This window comes from Schistosoma haematobium, chromosome 3, assembly GCF_000699445.3.
Source record: "Schistosoma haematobium chromosome 3, whole genome shotgun sequence".
NCBI classification, from domain to species: domain Eukaryota; kingdom Metazoa; phylum Platyhelminthes; class Trematoda; order Strigeidida; family Schistosomatidae; genus Schistosoma; species Schistosoma haematobium.
In genome coordinates, this window is record NC_067198.1 from 18812206 (window position 1) to 18824780 (window position 12575).

General features: G+C 32.8%; 1 protein-coding gene across 1 annotated transcript; it reads left to right on the forward strand.

The window, feature by feature from the left end:
- Positions 1–2330: 2330 nt before the first annotated feature.
- MS3_00005181 (uncharacterized protein) lies at positions 2331–11316 on the forward strand (the record flags this gene model as incomplete). Its single annotated transcript, XM_012944440.2, has 7 exons — positions 2331–2604; positions 2640–2809; positions 3998–4393; positions 5676–5933; positions 8539–8605; positions 9326–9585; positions 11101–11316. The coding sequence occupies 7 exons, from the start codon at positions 2331–2333 to the stop codon at positions 11314–11316; spliced, it is 1641 nt and encodes a 546-aa protein (XP_012799894.2).
- Positions 11317–12575: the final 1259 nt, after the last annotated feature.

Sequence of the window (12575 nt, forward strand, 5' to 3'; positions counted from 1 at the left end):
TTCTATGATTGATGGAACATTGGCACTTCTCCGCTGACTGCCTGGCCTAACATTTTTGATTGGTTACCTACACACTAGGTTCAATAGACAAGCTTAAGTGCTGTTTTTTTACCTTTCCAGTATTTGAAGTATGACTTTGATTTGTCTGTCCACCAATCTGTACTGTTTCACCACTCCGGGGTCTGAGATTGGTTAGCGTAATCTTAAAACTTGCAATGAGCGAGTTTAACTTCTAACTGAACAAAGTCAAGTCAGAGAAGCTATCTCATAGCTGACCTATGGATTGACTGCTTGGCATGCGAAGAGTGGAGACGATTCAACTGAAACAGAGCATCAAATTTATTATTGATTCACTTTAATAAAAAGTGCATGGTTATATGAATAACAGAATCAGCAAATAGCCCACGTTTTTTTGCAGTATTCATTCTTCATACCGGCGTGTGACCATCGAACTGTGATAATCAAAATACCAGTATATTCTTGTCTGGGAGAACAACTCATTCCGGTAAACGAGGCATATCTCCAATAGATCTCCTATGAAAACGTCCATAAATTACTTTTGTGTCGTTTGAGAGTCCTACTGGGTTCAAGATTGATTCATAAAGACAAGTGAAGCGAGAAAATGTTCCAGCAATATGCAGCAATAATATTCAATCAAGTGGACAAATAATAACCGTGTTCAAATAATAAAGTTTTGGTCACAGAAAAATAAGAAATATAAAGATAAATTGACAAAAGTCCTGGATAGAAGTTAATGCATAAAACAGAGAAAAATTCGAAAGATATTAATACTGTCAATAGGACACTAAGTGGAATATTTCAAAATATTCATTATATTTCGCTCACTTCTTCCTAACTATTTGAATGATTTTTAAGGTAATAAGCTTCAAACTAAAAAAATCAATAATAGGAAGCCTACTTGAGTGATTCATTTAATAGTCTCTATAAAAACTGCCATTGTAAGAACACTTTGTAACGGTTTAATTATCATTATATTGCTATAAAGTCATACCATTTATTGATTCCTTTAGGCTAGATAGCTCAAACCCGGAAATCAAACCATCACATTAAGATTCAAATGAACCTTTAATCGAAAGATAATTCAGAATGTACGGGCAACAAAAGATTGTCAAAAAGTGTACGACAATAACTCCAAAGACTTTGAATTCATCATGAACACTCGTTTACAGTCAAACAAGTGACTGGTTCTACTATGATATTTTCTTGGGGACGTCTTTTATCCGAGCAGCATTTAATAATATCTATTCTGTCTGAATTTACAGGGCGAGTGAAATAACATGCAAACCTAGTTTTTCGCCCCGTTGAACATGCTCATACATCAGAAAACCGACTTGTTGATAATGTAGTTTTTTCTTTAAATTTGACAAGAGCCTTTGATGGTACTGGGTTCATGAGATTCCCATCCAATAAGTGCATTTTGAGCTTCTTTGAACAGCATTAGAAAAACTCTTTGACTATGTGGAGCACTTCCGTTTTGGAGATCGGAGCACGGATGCATCTGATTTCGAGCATCACCAAGTTTTATTTTCTCATTTGCTCAGCTATTTCATTAGTCTTACTTATCTCTCACACTGTCCGAACAATCCGTGTTCCCATATTAATTGTTTCTTTGATTGTTATAAAGAGCATCGGCCTCGTCAACTCCGAACAATATCGGCTCTCTATATTGGGCATCATAATTCGTATAATTAAAGATCTTTCAACTAAGGAGGCATAGTATGAACGGTCAAATCTGTTTGTTCTGGTTAGCATGTTTTTAGCAGTTTTGTATTCTACAGGATGGCGTTGCTGAACACATGCACAATCCTCCTTCTTTACCCGAGCTTGGGACCGGCAGTATTCATCTCGTTCTCGACCCAGCTGTGGCGGATACATGTCTCATAACTTGCCACAATGTCATTGTCACATACCAGTATTTCATTCCGATTTCGCCTACTATCACCTCCGATTTCCTTCATATTCTTTCACTTCCGTATTCTTACACATTTTCACTTTTCGATCAACCTTCTGCTTAATAGTTTGATAACTATTGGTATGGAGAATTCAAATGCATTCACTCAACCTACAAGATCTACAAACCCACAAATAAACACCGTACAGACAAGGATGAATGAAGTCGAATGTCTTAGCCAACACTCATTTAACATTGAGAAATACGCGTTACCGTAATGATAAATCAAGAAGCAAGCACAAAAAGCTAGTCGGTTCGTACAAGGTCGTGTTTAAAATATTGAATACTGGAGGCACGGAATAACACAGATTTGGCGGAAAAACAAACTTCGGATTCATTACTGCGCTTCAACATAAGAATGTATATACATAAAAAACGACAACAGACAAACATTCTTGATGAATACAAACTTATTAATATAAGAAACATTTCCGAAAAACACGTTAAAGTTAACCTTCTAGGTGTGATTATTCAGAAACAGTCCGTTAAACGATGCACTACTAATTTCTCGAGTTCGAATAGTCAAGCTGTATTAGGATTCACTCTTAGAGACAGCACATATGATTGGATCAACGGAAGCTATTGGGGTACATTCTCGAGTGTTAATTCGGTGGCATCTCAATTTAACATTGGTTAGTATGCGAATTCCGATTATTTTTCTCGCAAGGCGATTGCGTGATTGTGCTTAATGCCAAACTAAAGTTCAAAGAAAGAAACTCTTATGAAGAACGTTTTATGGTTCAAACACCTTCAAATTATCATCTGCTTTTGAGGGACAGGAGTGGAAGCATTACACAATATGCACTTCCTGACAAGTTATACATAAGCCGCCTAAAAGTTAGTGATTTCTGATTAAAACAAAAATCGACGTTCAAGAGTTACCAGATCTACTTTTGATTAGGAGTATAAACGTTAAGCTTATGCCGATGGAAAATCTTGACTGTATTCAGCACCCGTGTTTTAGGATAGCGTAATATGTTTTACAAAATTATTATCATTTGTCAAAAGGTTCAATTTTTGCTCCATGTAGACCACAAAAGGTTTAAGCCAGACATCTTTTAGTGAAAGATTTAAAGTTATTAGGCCATTATGTTGATCTGTTTAGTTCTTATTTCGGAAATGGATGATCTTTACGGTATAAAAATGTCGAATTTCACAAACTTATGAACAGACAAACTCTTGACAAAACAAATTTTCTTGAAGGAAAAGACTGCATATCGCTGATCATTTCATGAAAACAACAAATTTCACTAGATTTTGACTGGTTTTGAGATGAATTTTGTTTTATGGGGATGATTTCGTCAGATCTTAACGACATGTGTTGTCAAGCCACGCGTCTAACATGGTAGTTTATCAACGTCTACACAATTATGGTCACGAATTAAAGTGATATCAACCGTGACAGATGAATTACATTTTTAGCTAGACGATATGTTGAATGTGTGATGAATAATGTGACTAGAAGTAGATGTGCATGCAATATGCTTGACGTAGAATAAGTGTGTATTTAATTTTTAGCATTGAACCGCTTTGCTTTACCATGATTGACAGAATGTAGTGTATCGTAATATTGCATTTTACTAAGGAACAGTTGTCACTAATTTATATTTTTCCCCAGCCATTTTTTTCATATCTTACAAACGAATCCAAATTTTTATTATCTAGAATAACATACTGGTTTAATGTTTGACCAACTGCATATATTTCATACAATAGCTATCTAACATAATACAGTTAGGAATCATAATTGGTTTGATGATCAGATGCCCGATGAATTCAACAAGATCTCTTTTGCTGTCAGCTGAATTTCCTAGGAAGCATAGAACTAGTAGCAGCTAGGGTAACTATATGCTAGCAATTTGCAATCAGTGCAATGATTGCTGCATTTTAGAATAGGAAAAAACAATACACTATTATCGGTGTTTTTTCAGAATTTGATTGTATAGTGCATTTAAATAAGATTTATTTTATTCTACGTCAAAACCATGTATACCGTTTTTAACCCATTAACTCTTGTCACAAAAGTCATCTTTAGTATGTTCAGCAGCTTATCACAGACCTCTGCATCAAGTAATACAGGAAATCTACTCCAAAAGATTCTCAAACAACCAAAGCCACTTCAACTGGAATATATATAATCCTTCTTTAGAGTTTACGTTCTTTGCAGTTGTTTCGGAAGTAAAGCACCCAAAAACTTTATTAATGTCTCAAAAGAAACTAAAGTGTGAAGGAGACGAGGAATTAACAATACAAAACGCGAGCACAACCAACAAATCAAAGTCAATTCAGTCGATGGAAGCAGTTCAAACGGTACTACAGCTGTGTGAAGTCATGCTTTTTGATGATTCATGTAACTGTCTTCCGCTAATCTTTTGGAATGAAGAGTGGATTCACATTGCATTAACAGCTTTTATACCATATGTAAGCCTTCAACCATCTTAATGATATTCTTTGCAAAATGAATTAATCTGAAAATTATAACCATTCAATTAGAAGTTTTATCATGATGAAAAAATTTTGGAGGACAGTGCTACCTGTATGACGGTCTATTAAGCCATAAGAATTCCTTCAGTATTTCATATATGTTCATTGAAAATTTTTGGTTGTTGAAACTAGCTAGTTGGAATTAAATATGATGGCTTTTTAGGCGATAACTTGGTAAAAACGAAAAATCTGAAAGAGCCTTTAAATAATTACTTTGGACCTACTGTAATATTTTTCTCACTTTATCTAAAATGAAGCCTTGCATCATTTATAAAGTCTGTTGATAACTGAGCAACACTATAGCAACAAATTAAAGGTAACAAGAACTTTCATGTCATTTTTCGTCTTTTTTAGTCATTATAATTTTTTCATTTCTCGATGGCCATTTAACTAAACTTGATTGTTTATATATAACTGCTTTAGATTTATGTCAAGCAATCAGTTAAAACCCACTTTTAGTTAACACACACTTGGGGAGTAAAACATAAAAAGGCGCCTTAATGTTTGCCATTAAACTGTGGATATTTTAGGTAGTAGCATAACTGGTTAGACCTTCGTACTTATGCTTGTAAGGCATCATAAGCAAACTTTGGGAAGTCAGTCTATACTCATTTACGTTCGATAAACTATTAAATGTGCAAAACATTTTTCACTCGCGTAAAAAGGGAAAAGAATTTTGTGTGAAACCGTGGGATTCAGCTTTTGTGAGCATAAATAAAAGGATATTTACTAAAGCTTCATGCAAAATATCATTTGTAGGTCAAAGGTTTTAATAGCTATAGTTTTAAAAATCTACAAGAAATCTCTTTCACCATATCAGATAGTATTTTAAGGACAATTTTGGAGGTAGTCATTAGTTCCCTACTTAAAACCATTGCATCTCATGAATAAACCCTAAATTTTACTTAATAAACAAATCTACTGGCTGTAGGACGTCTTTAAAACAAAAAGACTTGAGTTAGTACATCTCAAATTTCCATATGCACATATGATGAAGTTGATAAGCCTAATCAAATAAATTGTATTTGAGATACTGGCCTGATAATTAAGAATTTAGGTGCCAAAGCCACGTTATTTGATCATAACTCATAAGCCTTGGTACATGTACTTCAAAATTAATAATTTCTTCCAAATCTTAATGTGTTCTATAAAGTTTGAGATTAAGCCTGTCCAATGTTTGGTATTAAAACATCATGTTTTCACTAAAATCTTGTTTCAGTCTACCGTTTTATCGATTGTAAACTGTCCAGTTCGTTACGATCGCTACCGCAAAGGTGTGGTTGCCTCACCAAACTCAAAAACACTAATCATTATCTCACCTGACTGTGCAGAGGCCAATCGTTTAAGTCAACACTCCAAGCATCGGACTCAAAGCATAGATATTTTGGAAAGCGGCCACACTTCGTTCACTGTTGAGAATGTAGATGACAGACTATTACAATCTTTACCAATGGGATATAAAACGGCTCAACCAGAGGTCAGAAATTGGAAAAATAGTCTTTAAAATATCATGTATCATTACGATGTTTTAGAGTTTATAATTATCATTGTGATTGGGTAGATTGAATAACAACTAATTTGTGAACTGTAACTCACCTATTTCACTGATTTTTGTTTATAGATTTACGAATGCTTAAGATAAAGATTTAACCATCGTCTCGAACAAAATGAGAGTTTTGGGATAAACAACATCAAGATTTTGTGTTCATTCTAGGTTATACTAGTAACACTGTATTTTGATAAGCAAGTTGTTTTATATTCCAAGCGTTTTAAACATCATTATGTCTCACAGTGACATTATTGCGACATAAATAACTGCAAGTGGTATTAGTATTCAATGTGCTGTTTACTAACGTTTGTTTTACATGCTATATGACTGATTATTTTACCAATTAAGTAATATTATAGACACAAATGATTAGCCACAACCTTTGGTTCTGTATCTTTGGTCTACATAATTAACATCTTACAACCTACTTTGAGACAATTTAAGGTATGACTCCAAGTCCCTGTATTGATGTAGGAGCTGAAAATTGACTACTGAAAGTATTCTTGTGAACAATGACGATACGTTGTTGACAGTGAGAAAATGATCGCTTTCCTCATTCTTCATGTTTGCTCTTTACCAATAGTGTGGTATGTTCAAAATTCTTACGTTAAAGCCTACGGTATAATAAATTAGTCAGAAAGAAGAACAGTTTACAAAGCGTGCTTCCTTGCACTAGTTAAGTGGTTTTGTTATTATTCTTGAAATGACTGAATTTGAAGTTCACTTATTTGATAACGCGCAATGGGATGACTAGATAATGCGCAAGGTAGATCACTGTACTAGATTCGGGACAGTAGACCACGATTCGAGATAAAACGTTTGGTACCTGAATAATATACTAGATAGGTAGACCATCAAATATGATTATGTAATAAAGAGACAAGAAATATCAGACGAATGACTGAAAGGCAGATTCAAGAGATACGATATCTTGTTTACTCAAAACATAACTATTTGCACAGTAATGTGAGTAGAAACCACCAGTGTATCAGAGTTCTAATAAAAATTGGCTAGTTACGTCCCCAATTATGATAGAGCATGTCTGTCTTCACCTACTTACCATATTCTACTCATATTAGTTTTCACTGATAAAAATAAATCCATTTTTTGTATTGATTTATTAAAGGTAGACTATACTTTGAAGAACTATATCTCGACGACTGATCACAGATAAGTTAGCAATTAATTTGTATGTTTCGGCCCTTATCGTATTTTCTACTGGAATGAATTAGAAATCGACTATTTGGTTAGTGTTTGGATCACTAAAGCTGCAGTTAAATACGAGGAGGATTTCGCTCAGTTATAATACTTTAAGACTTAATACTTTTTGACTGTTTCTGTACACATTTTAAAACCCGCAGAAATATTGTACACTGCAACCAAACTGTATCTTTTAAACTTCTAACGATATTTAGTAATCGTAGTACTGGTTTGTACTTTTATTTTATGATTATTTTTTATTATTAATGGCTTTATTCAATATTATATTTTGGTACAATATAGAATTCTCAGCACAGGGTATTTCAACAAGTTACTTACTGAACAACGAACAAAAAGGCAGTAACAAATACAAAAAGAAATAAATAAAAAAAGGTTTTTTTAAAAAGAATAAAAAAGAAAAAAACCCAAAAAAAACTGTACCTCAATCGAATAGAGATCTATAACTGCATTTAACAACTAGAGCTGTTTAATACAGTTTAAGTTAAATAGGTAATAAAGTAACAGGGTAGTTGCATCAATGTTTGATAGGTCGTAAAAACATATACTTCAGCGGGTATCATCAAAAACTGTTGACGTAACAATAAACACAACGAAAGCCAGTTATGGTGTTGGATAGCGTAGACGTGTCTCAATAAATCTTATTTTTTGAATTCAGATTACAAAATCCAAATCAACCTTATCCTGTATGAGAATGTGTTTTAAACTTGCCTACATAGATTTATGTTCTCAAAAGTCCAGAAACTAGTAGTTACATTTTTGACTCCTAAAAGAGTCGAGGCTGTAAATTTACACCAGGAAAAGTTCTTTTGATTGCACCAATGCTATAATATGAAATTTGCCACGTATCTACTTTATAAACACTCTGGTGCAGAGGACAAGGCTGTAAAAAGTTGTATTTTGAAAATTTAATAACCTTTTAATTGGAATTCCGAACCTTTATCGCTTCTTACTACTAGAACAACACCTTAAGGTTTCATTTAGCGCACATACGTGAACACTACGAAGGCTACTGGTATTGCGTTAATATGTTTCCATTCCTTTCCAAAGTTACTTTTGAACCCGTTGATTTAAACCAGAATCGTGATAAAAAATTATATTTTTGGTTTGTCGTTATTTGATACTGATAGATTTCCAAGGGATTATTAAATCTAATAGGATAGAAAATAGATGATTTCACGATAGCGTCTCAAAACAATTCCATCATTTATTTTGGAAAACATTAGTTTGGCAGATTTTGAATGTATCATAAACAGTAATTATCTTCCCAATTAAAGTTTTCAAACAAAACTTAATAACAATATTCTTTTTTCAGATCTACAAAGTTCCTCTGACAAGTATTCACAATATCTTAACTGTTCGAGACCTCAAAGAAGGAAAAGGTAACAAACACATACATTTACACTATTAAAACCATAATTGTTTATACACGTTAGTCATTGGATAATGCTAATTAATTACTGCTAAATGTTGAACCTAAAGCTTGAACATAAAGCGTTTTTGCTAAGATATCGACAGTTTAGGTGTTTGTTTAATCCAAATATGTAAACCAAGGAACACACTACATCGAGAGTTGGAAGCGGACATGAAAAGGATGAGTAGCAACTGGAAAGAACTGGAAAGGATTGCCCAGGACAGAATTCTCTGGAGAATGCTGGTGGGTGGCGTATGCTTTTACACGAGGAGTTACAGGCATAAGTAAGTAAGTAAATAGAATAATTGGATGAGAAGTTCTGACAAGGCTTACTTATGGCAGACAATCATGATACCATCGGAACAAACTAAGTATATATTTGCTTAGCAAAAACATTAGGGATAAAGTTGTTTGGAGCCGCAATATAGTGAAATTTAGGAGTTTTAAATATTTTTGTCTATTACACCTGGTTAATATTGTTTTCTTCTAAGATTAATAATGAACTACTTACTTTTATACGAAAATAGTTTTAATAACTGATTCAAAACTAGTGAAATAGTTCTTACTATGTATACAAACGAAACTAAAACTTTTTCTGTCTCAGTAAGACCTGAGCGTCTAATACAGCTCGATCATTTGAAATTATTTTCACGTTCACTCAAAAATAAGTTTTGAAATATTTTCTTAGTTGTCGCTGGATATGCTTGTACATTCGCCGTGTTTACGAAAATCGATTTGGACTGTGAAAATTCACAATACCTCATAACACTGCAATGCTCTAATTGTCATGGTCGTTTGAGGTCATGTGATCCGCCAGCAGACTATGATGTGACAGCACCTGGAAAAAAATTTGACCCAAATGTTAAATGTATGTTTGCAATGTGCACCACTCCAGGTTGTCCGACAAGTGGACAAAGACTGTCTTGGTTTGATAAACAACACGTAAATGTGAGTAGAATTTCTTTGATAATACTAAAGTATTTACAGTTAATGAATAATTCTTTCGTTTTATGGCTTTGTTCAATAAAAATTCTATCAAATATGTAAGGGGAACAGAAGAAATTATTCGGAACCCAAACAAAGCAAGCCTTATGAATAGAAAAGAAAGATTTTGTCTCAAAAACCACCACAAATAGTTTAGCCGAGCTAACCACTTTTGCTTCAGTCATGCGAAACTAATAATTTTTTAACATTTCACTTAATTCTTAGCATTTTTAGTAAAGATTAGACCCCATTATAACTAAAGGTTTCAGGCAGCGGTTGTCTCTCACAGGAAAAGTCGTACTCTGAGAAAAAATCGTAAATGAAGTTTGGAAAGATAATCAGTCTTCTTTGTACTAAACACCTATAAACGATGTTTTATTAATAATGCAGTTGGCTAAAAATTTATTCGCTTGTTGAGTTTGGCAAACTAGTTAAAAGTTGATTACGATTAGTAAAACTGAGAATAAAAGATGCAATCATTTTTTCGTCTCAATTGGATTCAGTAAACTATACAAAACATATCGGCAGTATAAAACTAGGCAAGTCATAGGAAACATTTTAAATATTGTTAAATACTTTCAAAAAGCTAATCAAGTTATGTGTTCTTTTAACAAGTCTACTGAGCAGATTTATAACACAAAGAACACCAATATTATCTAAACTAGAAGATGAAGTATTCGTTGTCTGCTGACACAGTTGTCACTAACATTGAAACTGTGTTATGGAATTTATCCTGATAAGTGTTTGAGGTACAAGAGTATGCCTCAAGTTACCATTCTTAAAGCATCACAATCGAAATTAAATGTCTCTCAAGAATACAAAGGACTATATTAACAAGAAACTAAAGGTCTGAAGGTTTTGTGTAAATTTTTCTACATCGTTCTACAATCAAATGTCCAGAATACGATGACGAACTTGTTTGATTAAAATCTCGATGTAGCTAGCTCCATTTGAAACAGTTAAAAATGAAAACTCACATAAAAGGGCAGGTTCAGTCAATATTTCTTCGTTTCAGACTCCAATTGAAAGAAAGATTATTTGAATTTGGGCATTTAAAATTATTAATACAACACCATTAAGTGAATTATCATCAAAAATGAACATTTTTCTGTCAACTCAAAATATATGACTTGATCAAATTAACACTTTTTAAACAGAGCTGATTTGTTTTGAACACCCATGATGCCGATATTAGCAAAAATGTTATTCTATTGCCAATAATCAATCTGGGTTGTGGACTCAGATCTGCGTTTTAGCTTACTACAAGGCTTACAAATACCAACTTTAAAATCGAGGGGAACTTTTCAAGCTCTCTGTTTAGAGTTTTTGAGCTTCGTTACTTTGATTGTCCTTCCTATACTTTCCATATAGATTTCATCGCATGTGATGACACATAGACAATATTAGATAGGGATAATGCCCCATACAAAACTGTACAAATAAATAATTTCCCCCATGAATCTTGAAACTTCTCTACAGATGGAATACGGTACATTTGTTCATCTATCAGACCATACAGGAACATATTCTAGATGTCTTTTAGCCAGTATTGCAATGGAAAAACTTTTAGGATGCAGTGTTGAAGAATTTCTACATTCACCATTGGAAAAACGAATTCGTTTGAAGTGGGAGTTCTGTCTAAGAAGATTTAAGGTTGGTTTACTACTTTTTTATGTGTTACAATATTTGGTTTGAAGTAGCTGAATTATTTCAAAATATTTTATTATAAAGGACTGTTTTGAATAATATAACATTTTTAATCTGGTAAGGAAAGCCCAGTTTCCAGTTCTAATGGTTTCACATAGTTAATACAACCATAGATCAATGTATTTATTTATTTATAGTATCAGAAGCCATCAGTATTTGTTGAGTAAATTTAGAGTAAATATTTGATTCACTATAATTGTAGCAAATTTCTAACCGAACGCCCTGGACAGTAAATTTAATATCGTGAATTCTGACTACAAATAACTGATCTTACATGTTGGTGTCAGTCCATTAACCTATTGACTAGTTGCTCGAGTTTACAGTTTGTGAAATAATCCAGAGTCTTATTCAAGCACCATAATAATTACATAAGTGAGAAATATATGTTGTTCAAATTCTCTTTCCATAAAACCAGTCTAGTTTACGTTTTATTTTTAGATTGACCAAACTAAATTTATTTATTCGGTTAAATAGTTAATAACGAATAAAAATGGCAATAACTAAACCAATTCATGCTAAAACATTACTTTTATTCTTTAGGTTTATTTTTGGACTGAACAGATTAGTTATAACAATCCATCACCTTTAATCATTATTATAGGCGTTGAAAAACCTAATGCTTTTGAAGTAATGCATTCATTGAAATTAAACAGATAATATTATTTGTTAAATTGATTCACATATCAAAGATCTTAGACATTTCGTTGAATAAATTTTCGCTACTGAATTTTTAAAAGCTTTGTTTGTTGTTTCTATGAAATCGCTTTCTAAAGAAACATTGTTTACACTTTCCAATAATAAAATGCATAGTTGAAATGAATTTCCTTAGTGTTTTGGTGTAAAATAAGTAAAAAATGACAGTAATTATAATATGTACGTGGTGCGTTTAATAAACAAAATATTATTCAGAACTTAAATTGTTTAGTACATGATCAAAATAATGTTGAATGCGTTTCGAGGCCAATAATAAAATTAAACAATCTATAAGAGTGGTGTTTTAACATGAATGATAAACCTGGGTATATTGCATACAATTAAATAGATATACGTTGATTCATTTATTCCGACTTTGCTAACCTTGTATGAAGATAAGCTATAACAGGACAAAATATCATTACAAGCTATTCAGATATTTATCGTTTGCGTTGGCATCATTCCTTTAATAAAAATTCGGATAATTGAACATTCTTCTTAAAATAATTCACGTATTAACGATTATGAGTAAGTAATTTACAAAATTGGTCGTT